General features: G+C 41.1%; 1 protein-coding gene across 1 annotated transcript in view; it reads right to left on the minus strand.

The window, feature by feature from the left end:
* The window catches only part of MAP3K5 (mitogen-activated protein kinase kinase kinase 5), a 199958-nt gene that overhangs the window by 49115 nt on the left and 133771 nt on the right, over positions 1 to 17072 (minus strand). Inside the window, exon 15 of the mRNA XM_059400786.1 lies at positions 3377 to 3510. Coding sequence (XP_059256769.1) covers positions 3377 to 3510 — 134 coding nt within the window. The remainder of the gene's footprint in view (positions 1 to 3376; positions 3511 to 17072) is intronic.

Below are 17072 nucleotides of genomic sequence, written 5' to 3' on the forward strand. Positions count from 1 at the left end.
TGGATTAACCAAGAGGAAACTCTGCAACAGTATCAAAGAAAATAAAATGAAAACCATACGTGGGGCACACAGCAACAGCTGTTTGCCTACCTCACATTTGTCTTTCCATTTGTAGGATTTTTTTTTTGTAGGGTCAGCTAAAAATGCTATTGGGGGTCAGGGTGATCACTTTCAGTGAATGGAACAGAGGTGAAAGTATGCTGGACATTTCTGGGAAAGTTGTCTTTTTTCTTTTTCCTACCTCGAATGCTAATATAGAGGCTGGAGGCAAAGCGGCCATGGAGGAAAGTCACGCACTAAGGATGGAAAGGCAAAAAGAGCTGGGACCTGGGACACTGGCCGCTTTGGGAGGATGTGTTTTTCAGCTTGGGGGAGGTAAGGAAGGCCTGTCTGCTGGTTTAAAGTCTGAATTGAGAACTGAAGGAAATGAGGCATTGCTGCTGAGTCCTTTGGAATGAGCCTCTGTGTTCCTGGGGTCGGTGTGGCTGCCAGAGAGGAAGTGGGGGCCACCAGGGGAAGCCAAGGTCTATGCTAAGGGTTGGGGGTTTCATGCTGGTTACAATAAGGATCCACTGAAGGGTTTCAAGCAGCAGTGACATGATGTGATTTTTCACTTCAGAGAGATGTCTGTGGCTTCTCCGAGGAAGGCCTGAGTAGGGGGAAAGGAAGAGTGAAGGCAGAGACTCCTTCCGAGAAGGCTGCAGTAAGGATCCCGTGTGAGAGACCTGAAGACTGAACTTGTAGCTGTAGTGGCGGGTAGGAGTGGGGAGACCGAGGATGTTACAGAAGCCGAGACCTCAGTACAACTTATTGATGGAGGAGACATCGAGAGAAGGAGAGGGATCTAAAGGAATCCTAGGTTTTGGCCTGAGCAGCTGATAGACAGGATAACCTTCACTGAGGCAGGGAATACTTCAGGTGAGTACATCTGGGGGTAAAAATGTACAGTTCTGTTTTGGCCATGTTACCCTGGAAACTTACAAGTGGTGAGGCTGGGTAGACAGATGACCCAGAGAGCTTCTGAAGAAAGTTGGTCATGTAACCCAGTCACCATTGCCAGAGACAAGTGGACTTGAGTGGACTTGATCTTATGACCCTGAGATCATGACCTGGGCTGAAATTGAGAACCAGATGCTTAACCAACTGAGTCACCCAGATGCCCCAGTTCTGGAAGATCCTCAAAGCCAGGATGTAGCCCAGCATTAAAGTCTGGCTCAAAGAGGCCAATAGTAACAATGGACTCAATCCACTCCCCCCTCTTTCAGAGTTTGAATACACAACCCATAAAGAATGCATGTAGTTGATTGGAGGAGCTCTATCTTATGGAGAGAAGATACAAGGGAAGCCACGGGGCAGCAGGAATCATGAGACTGGACAACAGAGAATTACTGGTTAGAGATACAAACCACAGAACAGAGGACCAGAGCAGGGAGCAACAGAAATTCTGTGAGCAGAGCGGTTCCATGCCCTCAACAACCTTCTTGTTCTAAAAACCCTGCCATTTTCTACACAGCCAAACTATGTGTGGTTCACACCATTTCTTCAAATAGTTCTGTTCTTTTCTCTTTCTTTTCCTTCTGCTATTGCCCTAGGCATTGGATATACTGTTCTGTTCTTTACAGTCTTCTTATTTTTCAGTTTTAGAAGTTCTTTTTTCTTTCTTTCTTTCTTTCTCTTTCTCTCTTTCTTTTCCTCCCCTCCTTCCTTTCTTCCCTCCTTCCTTCCTTTCTTCTCTCCCTTCCTTTTTAAAAGATTTATTTATTTGACAGAGAGTGGGGGAGGAGCAGAAGGAGAGGAAGAGGGAGAGAATCTTAAGCAGACTCCTTGCTGAGTGTGAAGCCTGACATGGGACTTGATCTCACAACCCTGAGATCATGACCTGAGCCAAAACTGAGATGCTTAACCAAGTGAGTCACTGAGGCACCCCAGTTGTGGAACTTCCTGAGGACATATCCTTGAGCTCAAAAAGGGAACTGTGTCCAGCCCAGCAAAGGCCTTCTTCATTTGTTAGTGATTTTGATCTCTAGCATTTCTTTGATCCTTACTTAGGATTTCCATCTCAGCTTATACTCCGTTTCTGTACACCATCTACTTTACCCATTAGAGCCTGCAGCATATTAAAGTTGTTTTTAAATTCCTGGTCTGATTGTTCCAACATCCCTGCCATATCTGAGTCTGGTTCTGATGCTTGCTCTGTCTTTTCAAACTGTGGGGGCACCTGGGTTGCTCAGTGGGTTAAGCCTCTGCCTTTGGCTCAGGTCATGATCTCAGGGTCCTGAGATCGAGCCCTACATTGGGCTCCCTGCTCTGCAGGGAGCCTGCTTCCCCGCCTCTCTCTGCCTTTCTGCCTACTTGTGATCTTCTACCTCTCTGTCACATTATAAAATAAATAAATAAATAAACAAACAAACTGTGTTTTTTGTCTTTTGGTATGCTCTGTTATTTTTGTTGAAACTCAAGCATGATGTATTAGGCAAAAGGAACCATTCTATAGTCTTATGGGGAAGCATTCTATAGTCTTATGCTTAGGTCTCAGCCTCTTCAGGAGCCTGTGCCACTGGGCTGGGAGCCTCACAAATGCTTTGCAGTCTCCCTTCTCCCCTGTCCCCTGCTGCCCTCAGCTAGGACAGGGCGGCTACAGTGGGCAAGAGTTGGGTATTTCCTTTTCCCCAGCTGGTTAGGCTCTGATAACACTCTCATAGGTTAGGGCCTGGTAAAAATAGCCTCTTTGAGGTCAGACCTTGTTAGGAAGAACAGAGCTGTGGCATATTTCAAAATGGTTCCTCTCCCCCTTCTCCCCTGCTGGAAGCATAAGGGAATTCTTCTCCAATGTCACTGTGAGGGTCTGGTAGGGCTTCTGGAGGCAAAACTCACAAAAGTGTCCCCCACCTCCCATGACTGTTTCTCCAAGCTTGGGGTCCTGTGACCTCCCTTCTCCAGTGGATTCCAAAATTTTTAGTTTGGTCTTAGTTTGGTCAGTTTCCCAGTTGTTAAGATGGAGGGATGACTTCCAAGCTCCTTAGGTGCAATATTGGACACTGGAACCTGTGGTTCAAACCATTTCTGATCCTGCTCACTCCCCATCTATCCATCTAATACATCAACCATTCTTTGACACATCTGAGCCCAATATGCCCAGGCCATTGTCTTTTCTACTCTTTAGAAGTCCTGTCCTTGTCCCCTCTGAGAGGTGATACCAGAGGGCTGTGCCTAAGTCACTGACTGATGCAGCAGCTAACCCTCAGAGGGGGCTGATTAAGACACTGGAGTTTTCAGACAGTTTCATTAATTAAAATATCACCAAAACATTGTCTAAAATTCTATAAACAATCCAAAGTACTTTGAAAACTGCATTTATTAGCCACAGTTACTGTACCTGCTGTCTCTCTCTGGAATTTCCTTTATAGCGATTCTGACTTGGTTGCTCAGGTCTCGGCCAGCGTAGACGATCCCGTAAGTGCCTTTCCCTAAAACGACTCTGTCACCATTCTCGTCATATTCGTAGTCATACTTCAAAAAAAAGGAAAAAATGGGGGGAACAGAAGTTAAAACATGAGCTGCATTCCACATTTTCAACATCAACCTTTTCCAAGAGCATTTTCCCTTATTTTATCAAATGGCTTTAGCAAGCAAAACATGATGAAGCTCTGAGCTGCAGCTCCAAGAGCCAAACAATGGACCGTCTCAACACAGAGCAGAGCGTGTGTTCAACGTTCTCACAGTCGCTATGAACACAGTAGGGACTACGTATTCAAATCCAGAAAAGTGCTTCCTCCAAAGCCCACTTGTATTCTTTTATCCACGAACTCCTGTTTTTCATAGATCCAGGCGATGAGTATGATTAGCAATAATGTCTATCAAGATCTATAACAGCTAATTGATCTTTCTTTTATTTCTCAGTTTTTGATACTGTCCAAGTATTTCATACTCTGCCAAGAGAATAAAGCCACTGAAAAGAAAAGGCTTTGGGTAAGAAGAAATTTTTTGAGGTCTTCTGCTTTGACAATGATAAAATAAGGATTATTTTCCCTTCACCCTCAATTCCCAAGACCAAAATACATTTTGAAAATGATACCAGTTTCATTAATCCACTCATTTGTTTTTTGTTTCTATATTATTATTTCTTCTCTAATCTTTATTGTTTCCCCTTTTCTGGTGGCTTTAGGCTTTATTTGCTATGCCTTTCCTTTTCTTTCTTTTTTTTTTTTAAAAGATTTTATTTATTTATTTGACAGACAGAGATCACAAGTAGTAAGAGAGGTAGGTAGAGAGAGAAAGAGGAAGCAGACTCCCTGATGAGCAGAGAACCCGATGCAGGGCTTGATCCCAGGACCCTGGGATCATGACCTGAGCCGAAGGCAGAGGCTTTAACCCACTGAGCCACCCAGTTGCCCCTGTTGTGCCTTTTCAAGCTCCTTTCAGTATAAGGTTAGGTTATATATTTGAGATTTTCTTGCTTCTTAAGGTAGGCCTATATTGCAACACACTTCTCTCTTAGAACAATACCGGAGGCATTACAATTCCAGGTTTTAAGCTATATAAGAAAGCTGTAGTCATGAAGACAGTATGGTATTGGCACAAAAACAGACACATAGGTCAGTGGAACAGAATAGAGAACCCAGTAATGGACCCACAACTATATGGTCAATTGATCTGCAACAGAGCAGAAAAGAATGTCCAGTAGGAAAAAGTCTCTTCAACAAATGGTGATAAGAAAAATGGACAGCCACATGCAGAAGAATGAAACTGGACCACTTTCTAACACCAAACACAAAAATAAATTCAAAATAAATGAAAGACCTAAACGTGAAACAGGAAACTATTAAAATTGTAGAGAAGAATATGAGAAACCTCTTTGACAGGCCGGAGTAACTTCTTTCTAGACACATTGCTAGGAGGCAAGGGAAACAAAAGCAAAAATGAACTACTGGGACTTCCTCATGATAAAAAGCTTCTGTGGGTGCCTGGGTGGCTCAGTGGGTTAAGCCGCTGCCTTTGGCTCAGGTCATGATCTCAGGGTCCTGGGATTGAGCCCCACATTGGGCTCTCTGCTTAGCAGGGAGCCTGCTTCCCCCTCTCTCTCTGCCTGCCTCTCTGCCTACTTGTGATCTCTCTCTCTCTCTCTCTCTGTCAAATAATAATAATAAAAAAGAGAAAAACCTTCTGTATAGTGAAGGAAACAATCAACAAAACTAAATGGCAGTCTACAGAATAAGAGAAGATATTTGCAAATGACATATCTGATAAAGGATTAGTATCTAAAATATATAAAGAATTTACACAACTCAACCCCCCAAAACAAATAATTCAGTTAAAAAATGGGCAGAGGACATGAATAGACACTTTTCCAAAAAAGACATCCAGATGGCTAACAGACATGTGAAAAGATGCTCAACATCACTCATCATCAGGGAAATGCAAATCAAAACCACAATGAGACACCATTTCACACTTCTTAGAACAGCTAAAATTAACAACGTAAGAAACAACAGGTGGCAAGGGTGCAAAGAAAGGGGAATACTCTTGCACTATTGGTGGGAATGTAAACTCATGTAGGCACTCCGGAGAACAGTATGGAGGGTCCTCAGAAGTCAAAAACAGAACTTCCCTATGATCCAGCAATTGCACTACAGGTATTTACCCAAAGGATACACAAAAAAAGATTCAAAGGGGTACATGCACCCTGATGTTTACAGCAGCATTATCAATAATAGCCAAACTATGGAGAGAGCCCAAATGTCCATCGACTATTTAATGGGTAAAGAAGGTGTGGTACATGTTTGTGCGAATGGAATATTACTCAGCCATCATAAATGAAATCTTGCCATTTGCAATGATGCGGATGAAGCTAGAGTATACTATGCTAAGTAAAATAAGCCAGCCAGTGAAAGACAAATACATATGATCTCACTCAGATGTATAATTTAAGAAAGAAAACATATGAACTTATGGGAAAGGGAGGGGAAGAGAGGGAAACAAACCATAAGAGACTCTTAATGATGGAGAACAAATGGAGGGTTGATGGAAGGAGGTGAGTGGGGGATGGGCTATATGGGTGATGGGTATTAAAGAGGGTACTTGTGATGGACACTGGGGGTTGTATTTAAATGATGAACCACTAAATTGTACTCCTGAAACAAATATTGCTCTATATGTTAACTAAAATGTAATTTTAAAAAAACGAAAATAGGAGGAAAATTTTAATCTTTGATGTAAAAGGAAATATCTACAGACCTAAACCCCAAGCTGTCAAGCGTCTCAGTCAAATATGGAAAACTGATCAAAATAAAAGGGGTTTAGAGAGTATTTGGCAGAGACCTCCTGGGATGTGCAGGAGTAATCCAAAAAGACCGATTTTTGATGTCAGACTGGAACTACCAGGTCAAGCCCATGTCTCTGCAGAAACCGAGTGTAAAACTACACACAACAGGAGATGAGCTCTTTCTACTGCCTACATTTTTCTGTAGCGCAAAGCAGGCAGTCCATTGCTGGATTTAACTCACAGGAGGGTTTGAGTTGCATTAAAAAATTTTTTTAAAAAAATTTAAAAAAAGATTTTATTTATTTGACAGAAAGAGACAGCGAGAGTGGGAGACAGGGGGAGTGGGAGAGAGAGCAGCAGGCTTCCAGCTGAGCAGGAAGCCTGATGCATGGCTCTATCCCAGGAACCTGGGATCATGACCTGAGCCGAAGGCTGCTGCTTAACCAACTGAGCCACCCAGGTGCTCCTTGCTAATGTTTTATTGAGGATTGCTGCATCTATGTTCATCAGATATTTGCCTTAAGTTCCGGTCCCTCCCTCCCTTCCTTTGTCCCTTCCCCCTCCACCTCTCCTCTCCCCTTCCTTCTTTCCTTCCTTTCTTCCCTCTTCTTTCAAGTGTCTTTATCTGGTTTTGGTATCAGGGTAATGCTTACCTCATAGAATGAGTTGGAAACTTTCCTTCCCCTCCCCAACCCCTCCTTTTTTGGACAATAATTTGAGAAGAATAGGTAATACCTTCTCTTTAATGCTTGGCAGAATCTACCGGTGAAATGGTTTGGCGGTGGGCTTTTTAAAGTTTTTTGAGACTTTTTGATTACTGACTCAATTTCATTGCTAGTAATTGGTCTGTTTAAATTTCCTATTTCTTCCTGATTCAGTTTTGAAAGGTTTTCTGTTTCTAGGAACTTACTCATTTTTTCCGAGGTTGTCCAATTTGTTGGCATATAGTTGTTCATAATATTCTCTTATAATCTTTCGTAGTTCTGTGGTATCAGTTATTTCTCCTCCTTCATTTCTGATTTATTCTATTCCTTTTTCTTTGTTCTTTTTTCCCCTTTTCTTTTCTCTTTCTTCCTTTAATGAGTCTTGCTAAAAATTTATCAATTTTCTTGATCTTTTCAAAGAATCAGCTCCTGGTTTCACTGATTTTTCCTATCATTTTTTTTTTTAGTCTCCATTTAATTTCTTTCTGTTCTAATATTTATTATTTCCTCTTTCTACTGGTATTGGGCTTGATTTCTTTTTTCTAGTTCTTTTAAGTATAAGGGTAGGTTGTTTATTTGAGATATTTTTGCTTCTTGAGGTAGGCCTGGATTGCTACAATCTTCCCTCCCAGAACAGCTTTTGCTGCATCCCAAAGATTTTGGACTGTTTTATTTTCATTTTCATTTGTCTCCATGCATTTTTAAATTGTCTCTCCAATTTTTTAAAAAAATTTTTATTAACATGTCATGTATTATTAGCCCCAGAGGTACAGGTCTGTGAATCGCTGGGTTTACACACTTCACAGCACTCACCATAGCACACACCCTCCCCAATGTCCATAACCCAGCCACCCTATCCTTCCCCCACCACTCCCCAGCAGTCTCTTCAATTTCTTGATTGAGCCCTTATTGTTCAGTGGCATGTTATTTAACTTCCATGTACTTGTGTTCTTTCCAGAATTTTTCATGTGATTGATTTCTAGCTTCAAAACATTGTGGTCAGAAAAGATGCATGATATGATTTCAATCTTTTTGAATTGATTGAGACTTGTTTTGTGGCTTAATGTGATCTATTCTGGAGAATGTTCTATACGCACTTCAAAAAATAAGAATTCCATGTTTTTGCGATGGGATGTTCTAAATATAATATATGTTAGGTCCATTTGGTCCGATGTCTCATGCAAAGCCACTGGGTCCTTGTTGATTTTCTGTCTTGATGATTTATCCACTTAAGTAAGTGGGGGATTAAAGTTCCCTACTATTATTGTATCAAGTTCTTCCTTTATGTCTGTTATTAGCTGCTTTATGTATTTGGGTGCTCCAGTATTGGGTTCATAAATATATGCAATTTTACAACCTCTTGTTGGACTGCTACCTTTATCATTATGTAGTATCCTTTTTTTGTCTCCTTAGTGTTTATTTTAGTCTCTTTTGTTCAATATAAATATTGCTATCCCAGGTTTCTCTTTGGTTCAATTTGCATAGTGGATGTGTCTTTCTATCCCCTCATTTTCAATCTGCAGGTGTCTTTAGGTCTGAAGTGAATCTCTGGTAAGCAGCACGTAGACGGGTCTTGCTTTTTTATACAGTCAACCTATGTCTTTTGCTTGGAGCATTTAGTTCATTTATATTCAAAGTAATTTTTGAGCTATGTAATTACTGCCATTTTGTTACTTGTTTTATGGTTGTTTTTGTAGTTCTCTGTCCCTTTCTTCTTTTGTACTCTTCCCCTGTGATTTGATAGCCTTCTTTAGCGATATGCTTGGGTTTCTTTCTCTATATTGTTTGTGTATCTACAGCATGTTTTTGATTTGTGTTTGCCATTAAGTTCATACATACCATCTTATGCACATAGCAATCTATATTATCCACGAAAACAGAAAATGGGTTCTGGTACTGGCAATATGGCAGACTTGGTATTTAGAAGACTTCCTGCTAAAAGCCCCTCTGTAAAATAAAACAGACACACTTTTTCTTTCTTTCTTTCTTTCTTTTTTTTTTTTTTTTTAGAGGGATTGAGAGAGACAGCAAGCACTCAAGTGGCAAGGGAATGGCATGGGGAGTGGGAGAGAGAGAATCTTAAGCAGGCTCCATGCTTAGTGTGAAGCCTGATTCAGGGCTTGATCTCAGGAGCCTGAGATCATGACCTGAGTTAAAATCAAGAGTTGGACACTTGACCAACTGAGTACCCAGACAACCCCAAATAGACACACTTTTAAATGCCCAGCAGGGCTTACAAAAAAGTAAAGGCTGCCAGGATCTAGAAATAAAGAGAAAGTGGACCACTTGAGAGTAATCATAACTGATGTTCCTGCAGCCCAAGGTGTGGGGATGAAGGCTGGGCTTTCAGTCTCATTAATCTTGGGCAGGGATTGGCAAATGTTGTCTCCAAAGAGTCAGATATTGAATACTTTAAGATTTGTGGCAACTTCCTAACTCTGCCATGTAGCACGAGCTCAGTCAATATATAAACAGATGGGCATGTTTATATATGTTAATGTTTATATCCAGTATGTTTTTATGTTTATATGTTTACTGGATATGCTTATATCCAGTAAAACTTCATTTACTAAAGGTAGTGGCAGGCTGGATTTGACCTTTGGGCTATAGTCTGTCAACCCCTTTTCTAGTGCTTTTGTCTTAATGCCCATGAAGGGATATGAAACAGGGCCTTGTGCCTATACCAGGTGAAGAGCTGGGCCCTTGAAATCAAGGGTTCTTGAAGGACTGTAACTTGATGAAAGGGTAGATTAGAATAAAGTCAGCCCACTTGCTCACTTGCCCACTGCAGTGGGAAACAAAAATACAGCTCATCTGTCTTAAACTAAGCTCTAGGTGGACAAAAACAATACTTTCTGAATACTTTCAACCACAGGCTGATTCTCATGCTGGTTTAGTTAAAATTTACACTTATTAGGATACCATAATTGGTCTTGAGCTTTGGACATCCCTGGAGTGCTAGCAAAAACAAAGCAAAAACATTTTAAAGGGAGATTCCCTTAAGATGGACTATAAAGGATTTGCACTCATAATACATCATTGAAATTGAGCTCACAACCCCAAATTTTAAAACATATAAGGAAATAATTCACTGCCCGTGAGTTAGCAGATTTGACAAATATCAGTCTTCCTAAACTTCATAAAGTAAATGACACAAAAACTTCAAAATAAGTACATTTAACATAGAGATATAAAACAAGAAATCAAAAAGCAGGAAAAAAGGATAAGACATTCTAAAAAAGGCCAGGCAGGTCTGAGACAGAACCAAAGTTAACTTCCAGAAAGTGAGCCCTAAGTAGGAAAAATAAAAAATATATTCACAAGCAGACATAGTACAGGGAAATTACAAAACGAACAGAAAGAAGATCAAAAAGGAAGCAGACATTAAAAAGGACAAATTACCTACAAAGGTAGTAGTCAGATCACTCTGCAAACTCTCCAGGGTACACACACTCGACTTGAGGGACCATAGCCAAGGAAGATGAGGAAAATGTGGTTTTGTCATTACCAGCTTCAGTTTATTTGTTTCCAACAGGTTTCTAAGCACTGACAGAAGGCAATTAGTTGTATTTCCCTGGGGAAAACTATGCCCAATAGCCAACCAGGACTGGATGAGCAATGGCCTCCTTATCATGGACCCTTCTCTGGCTAAGGACAGACACCATGCTCTGGAAGGGACACATCTAACCTTTCCACTGGCAACACTGTACCCAACGTACATAAAAGAATACTCCTGTTCTGGATGTCTCATGTAAGGCTGAAGACTGTCCTAGTCCAGAGCAGAACATCAGGCATGTTTTCAGGGTGAGGGAATAGGGAGCAGGAATCATTCAGCCATTTCCTCAGACTAGAAGATAACATGGGGCTCCAGCAAAGTGGCAGCAAAAATTGTCAAAAAATTCCACCAGAAAGAGCCTAAGACTCCACACTCAATTCCTGTGGCCCAGACTTCCACCGTGCTGTGCCACACATGCTGGAAATCTACCAGACAGGACCCAGGTCAGCAGAAGGCAGGGCAGGGACCATCACCAAAGGTGCTTATCTTTGCTAGTGTGCCTTACCAAGGGTAGAGAAACCTGCACACTGAAACCTAGTATACCTTACATTATTATGCTTTATAATTTAAAAGAAAAAAAAACTGTCCATAACCTATCTCATTTGATGGTCACAATAAACCTGTGTCATACTATGATTAGCTTCAACTTACAGATGATCAGAAATATCTTTTCCAGTGAATCAATCAGAGCTGTTGTTTACACCCAGCTCATGATTCCTGATTCAGTGTTCTTATCACTACCATTGTTGTAGGGATATTCTTACTTTGTTTCCAAACACCATTACGATAAAAGCATTCTAGTGTGTCATGAATATTCACGGGAACATTCATTCTCTTATTTAAACAGATATCTGGGAGACAGCTGGTGCCCACCTGAGACTCCATTCTTGCCTTTCCCTTACTCCCCATATCTGCTATACTAATTCTACAGACTCTTAACTGGCTTTCCCTTTTCCCCTCCTCTCCTGTTGGCTGTTCCCCGATCTTTAAGATGGCAGTGAATTTTCCAAAGTCCAAACTTCCAAAGTGAGCTGTCCATGTCTGTACCACTGCCTCTGCTTTACTAAAAGGTTTCTCATTACTTTCAGAATCAAAGCCAAACTCCTCAGCACGGGATAAATGCCCTTTGGCTTCTTTGTGCTGCCTCTGTGCCCAACCTTCTTTCTCAACAACCTCCTTCAAAATCTCTCAGTGACGTTCCTGAGATCTTTGTGCCTTTCCACAGGCTGTGTTTTCTACCTAGGTAATTCTGCCTCGTCTTTCAAAACCAAGCTGGAAGAGGCTTTCCCCAACTGCCCCCCTGACCCTCAAGAGCTGGGTTACTTTCTGGTCTGATGTGCTTCCAAGGCTTTCTGTCCTTACTCATACTTTGGTAACCCTTCCTTCTCTTGCTTAGTCTGCATCCCTGTCTGGACTCTGAGCTTTGTGAGAGCTACGATTTATCTTTAATTGCTCTACCTCAAGTCTTGGCAGTATCTGGTTTGCAGATGCTCAGTAATTATTTACTTAACTGATTAATCAGGATATAGAAAACTTGAACAGAATCACTTTTTTTTTTTTTTTAAATAAACCGGGTTCCAAAACAAAACATTGAAAATCAGCATCAGTTTATTCTTAGTTGAAAGGAGTTTTGCCACACGGATATTTATACAGTATGGTGAAGAATGTATAAACCTCCATGAGGCTGCCCTAGTTTTAGCTCCCCTCTGGAATCCAAAGCATCAAAAGACTTTTCTCTTTTTAAAAGATTATTTGTTAGGTATGGCAGATGATTCCTGATGAACAAAGTAGTCACAGTAAAAATTGAAAGGGCTTTTCATAAAACCAAAGTGACTGACAACCATTCCAGGGAGTAATTTCTACTTCATTTTAAAAATTTCTTCTTTCTATTCTGACCATATAGACATATCAATTGGAAAGGCAGGTTTGAGGAGACTAGCCTGGTCTATAAGTCAGAAAAAGTAGAACAGAGCTGGCCCTGGAAAGAAAAGGTGTGTTAAATTGGAAACATGGAAAACATAAGGGGTGGAGGAAAGAGTGTTAAAAAAAAAAAATAAAAGGTAAGAATACACTGCTTATATACTCTGCATTCTATTTCTATTGCCATAGAAATAAGTTAGTGAATTAGATTGTTGCTAAGGGAAACAACTGCATTTTGAAGCAATGATGGGAATACTTCTAGAATCATCCCTCTATTGTTGCCTGCCCAGAACAATCTAAGTCTGGTACTGGAAAGGGAATCAGCGTAGGAAGACAATATTGACAAGGCCAAACAACAAAGTGGTGATTCACTTAGTTCCCGCGCTGTCGAGGGACCTACAGTAACACAGCCAACTTCCAAAGGCCATACACTTCCCTCTGGGGCTTAATTACATTACGTGAGTGGTCACCTCAAAGACCCAAAGAATAACTTCGTCAATTTTCAGTCTCTATTGCCTTCTTAATATGTAAATGTCAAAAACATTAATAATGATTAGGAACATTAATAAAATGCTAAAAATGTTTAGGTTCAAATAACCAGTTTGATAGATCTCTTCTTCCAAGAGTTTACTCAAATATCACCTTCTCAATGAGCCTTCCCCTGCTTATTGGTCCAAACTTGCATGCTCTGTTACACTGTAACTTTCTGACCCCTTTCCTACTAAATTTTTCTCCTTAACACTGATCATTATCAAACATGTTATGCATTTTACTTATTTATGTTGTTTATTGCTGGTCTTTCACTAGGATGTAAGCTCAGTGAAGGCAGGGATTTTTCTCAAATTTTTCTCTGTTGTATCCCCAGCAGCTAGGATAATGACGACCACATAATAGGTGTGAATAAATATTCATTGAGTGAAGTGAATTTATAACTATCAATGTGGTATAAAGATGAGTTTAAGCTGAAAACATGTGAATCAATAGCGGCTGCATTAAAAACCTTTTTGGCTGGCTTAAAGAAAGCCTCCTGAAAATACAGCTGCCAAAATCCCCTCTCTGGGAGGTTTAGGACCATTCGTACCTAGATAAGAAATGACATAAACAAAACCTTGCCAAAACGTTCTGTGCCTTCCACTTTTCCCTCATTAATTTCCCACTGCATGCTTTTCCTTAAAGTCCTATGAAGGACTTTTCTCAGGAGGATAAGCAAAGGTAACTCAAGCTAATCAGAAGCCACTTTAAGTGCTCGCATGTATCTGAATAAACCTTGCCTTTTCTCTTGTTAATCTGTCTTTTGTCAGTTAACTTGCAGGCCCCCAATCACTGGACAGTTGATAGAGGAAAAAGTTGTTTTTTTTTTTTTTTTTTTTTCCTTCCCAACAGAAGGAAAGAATGAGTGACAAACTGGTACTCATATCATACAGCACCGTAAGGGACATATTTTCTTAGTGCAGTAAATGTGGGCGTGGAGCTTCAGATATGTGCAAAAATAGAAATGGGATGTTAAAGACAAACAAACCAACGTGCTGATGATTCCAAATTGATTTCAATGAATTCTAAACCATAATTCACTGTTAATGTTTGTAAAGCAAATCATCAGAAAAGGAAATGGTAAGGTATTCCATCATTCTGCAGGTGTTTACGTCAAAATGTTCCTTTTATCTTGCTTGTCTCCACGCCTCAAGGGGTCAACTTTCTCTTTCTGCACACTAGAAAGTACATGGTGCACATGGGTGCACAGGGCCTGGCACTATGATTGCTTCAGGTTCAGGTCAGCCATGTGCCCATTTTGATGAAACAGTGAGGTACACATGAATATATGAGAAAGAGAGATAAAGAGGAAAAGGGATGGCAGGAGGGAGGGAAAGAGAGAGAGAGAGGCAGAGGTTCGGAGAGGTGGAGTATATGTATGTATTTGGGAGAGGAGCGAGGCGGGAGACACACCATATTTTGTATTGAGGGCCAAAAGGACCTTGGTAGTTTGTGTCTAGCATTTTTTCCTCCAAGGAGATAAAAACAGAAAGAGATGAAAAGAGAATGAGTCAATAATGCCTTGGTTATGATATGCAGCTGGATTATGGTGTTCATTCTTTCACTTACTTAACACTGAACAACTTCCGGGACAGTGTCAGAGCACCTACTCTGTCCCTTCCAATCCATAGCTCTCTCCCCCAGTTTGAGCTTTATCACACACCACCTTCGAGCCCTTCCAAGCCTTCTGATCTAACTGAACTACTTCTGCTTGGATGCCTCATACCATGTGAGACTACATGATTAGAAAGGAAACAGAGCCACAGCCCTGTCCTGGGATGTCCATAGTCTGGCATGGACTACAAAATTACAGTGCAGTGAGAAGAAGTGAGGCAGAGGAGGGGCCTGAAATGCTAGGAGAGCAGAGGAAAGTGAAACGCAGTGTTGAGAAATGACACTTGACTTGCATCTCAAAAAATGAGGATGCAGTCACCAGGTGGGACAAAGAAAAGGCATGTGGAGTTGGGCATCTGCAGATCAAGCCCAGGGGCAGAAAACCTTAGTCCTCTGCAAAATGGAAGAGTCTGGCCATCCCAGCCCACAAGGTGGAAAGACAAGGCGATGTTCCAGCCAGAGGGCTGAGAACACTGTATCTGAGGAAAACTTCTACAGAGAGTAGCATCAAAGGTTTTTAATGAGGGGAGTCACAGGATAAAATCGTGTGAGAGATCTTTCTGATGATTACAGAGATGCATACTGATGGCAGGAGAGAGATGAGGCCACGGGAGAGATGGTAAAAACCTGAGACGGGGAATGACAGAGCAGATTAGGTAACTGGGCTGGAGACACGTTGTGGTGTGAGGAAGATGAGAGGCAGAACAGGAGTTTCTCCCAGGAGGCTGCTGGGTAGATGCCCAAGGTACTAGCGAAACTATGGAAGGCTGAGAACAAAATAGGGACCACAGCTGATATGTATTCGAACTCTTAGAGTTAACGGCAATCCAGTGTTCAATGATTTCAATATAACTTTACCGAACCATTAAATTATTTAAGATACAGATTCCTTGCCTTTCCATGTCAGAGGAAAGTCCTTTGAAAGTGGGACTGATCTGTATTTGAAATAACCTCACATAGTTTGTACTAAGCTTGAAAAACTACACGAAAACATATTTAAGGTGTTCTTGGTCCACTTGCACTTGAGGAATCCAATCATTTTAGCCTAGCCAAGACTATGAATTTTGTCCAAAGTTATAAAACTGGCCATTAGCAAAGTTAGAACGAAAGCCTACGGCTCTTGACCCCCACACAGCAATTTCAGTAGAGTCAGGCTTGATCAGTTGAAGAAGGCAGCAGACCATGACCTGAAGGAGGCTGAATTCCTCCCACAACTGTACTGCTTCAAAGAAACCTTATGAGTCAAATAAAAAAGAAAAGTAGATCTTAATACGGGCTTCAGATTAGAAGTCTGTCAAACATCCAGAAGTCTAGGGATTAGCTTCAAATTTGTAGTTTATAGAACTACGTTGATAGTTGAAGTTTGCCAATGTTGACAACATCCTAAGTGAAGTCAACATTAAAGAATGTTTCACCTTTCCAACATTTTAATTTTGCTGTGGCCCTGGCTTCCCAAAGGCTTCAGAATAATTGACACATGCATTGAAACAACTTTAGTTCTATCCCCAGCTGAGGTGATGATAAGAAAGCAACTATTCTGCATATAAATCTTAATCGCCATGTAAAGATGGTCTCTAAGTTTACACTATCACGAATAGGAAGTAGAGGAATTGTGTTTTGTGTGTCATTTAGGGGCTGATGGTTGAGTCTAGTTTGTGGTAATGAAATTAAAGAATTTTTTTTTTTTAAGATTTTATTTATTGATTTGACAGAGAGAGATCACAAGTAGGCACAGTGGCAGGCAGAGAGAGTGGGAGAAGCAGGCTCTGGAGAGCCCGATGCACGGCTCAATTCCAGGACTCTGAGATCCTGAACTGAGCTGAAGGCAGAGGCTTAGCCCACTGAGCCACCCAGGCACCCCTAAAGAATTCATTTTCATCAAATATTTAGAACACCAATAAGATCATTTTAAATTAAGAATGTTGAAGATATGTAAGAAATGTAATCATGTGGTTATCAAAAGTTAGGCGAAAATGTAAGTTCAGACTATTTAGTGACTCATCTCCCCAAGGTGCTCTGGCTACAAAGGGACACTCAGTGAGAGGGAGAATGAAGACAGACGTCCCAATGTTCACAGCCCGGATCATCACCGCAATCTCTGTTCATGACCATTGTGCCCACAGAACATTGCCACCCCATACTCCACCCAACACATGAATGCCAGCAAGGTCACTTTTTGGGGTTTAATGGAAAACTACCCACAACTTATTTAAACATACTTATTTTAAATATGCTGGAATTCACTATATATGCTATACAGTACACTGGGAATACTGTAGAAGCCATTCTGTGTCCAAGATTTTAAATTATTCTGAGAGCATACAAAGGACAGAGTGGAAGAGTGTTTTTCTAACATTAAAAGAATAGAATCCCGGGGCACCTGGGTGGCTCAGTGGGTTAAGCCGCTGCCTTCGGCTCGGGTCATGATCTCAGGGTCCTGGGATCGAGTCCCGCATCGGGCTCTCTGCTCAGCGGGGAGCCTGCT

This window comes from Mustela nigripes, chromosome 5 (assembly GCF_022355385.1).
Source record: "Mustela nigripes isolate SB6536 chromosome 5, MUSNIG.SB6536, whole genome shotgun sequence".
In the NCBI taxonomy this organism is placed as follows: Eukaryota; Metazoa; Chordata; class Mammalia; order Carnivora; family Mustelidae; genus Mustela; species Mustela nigripes.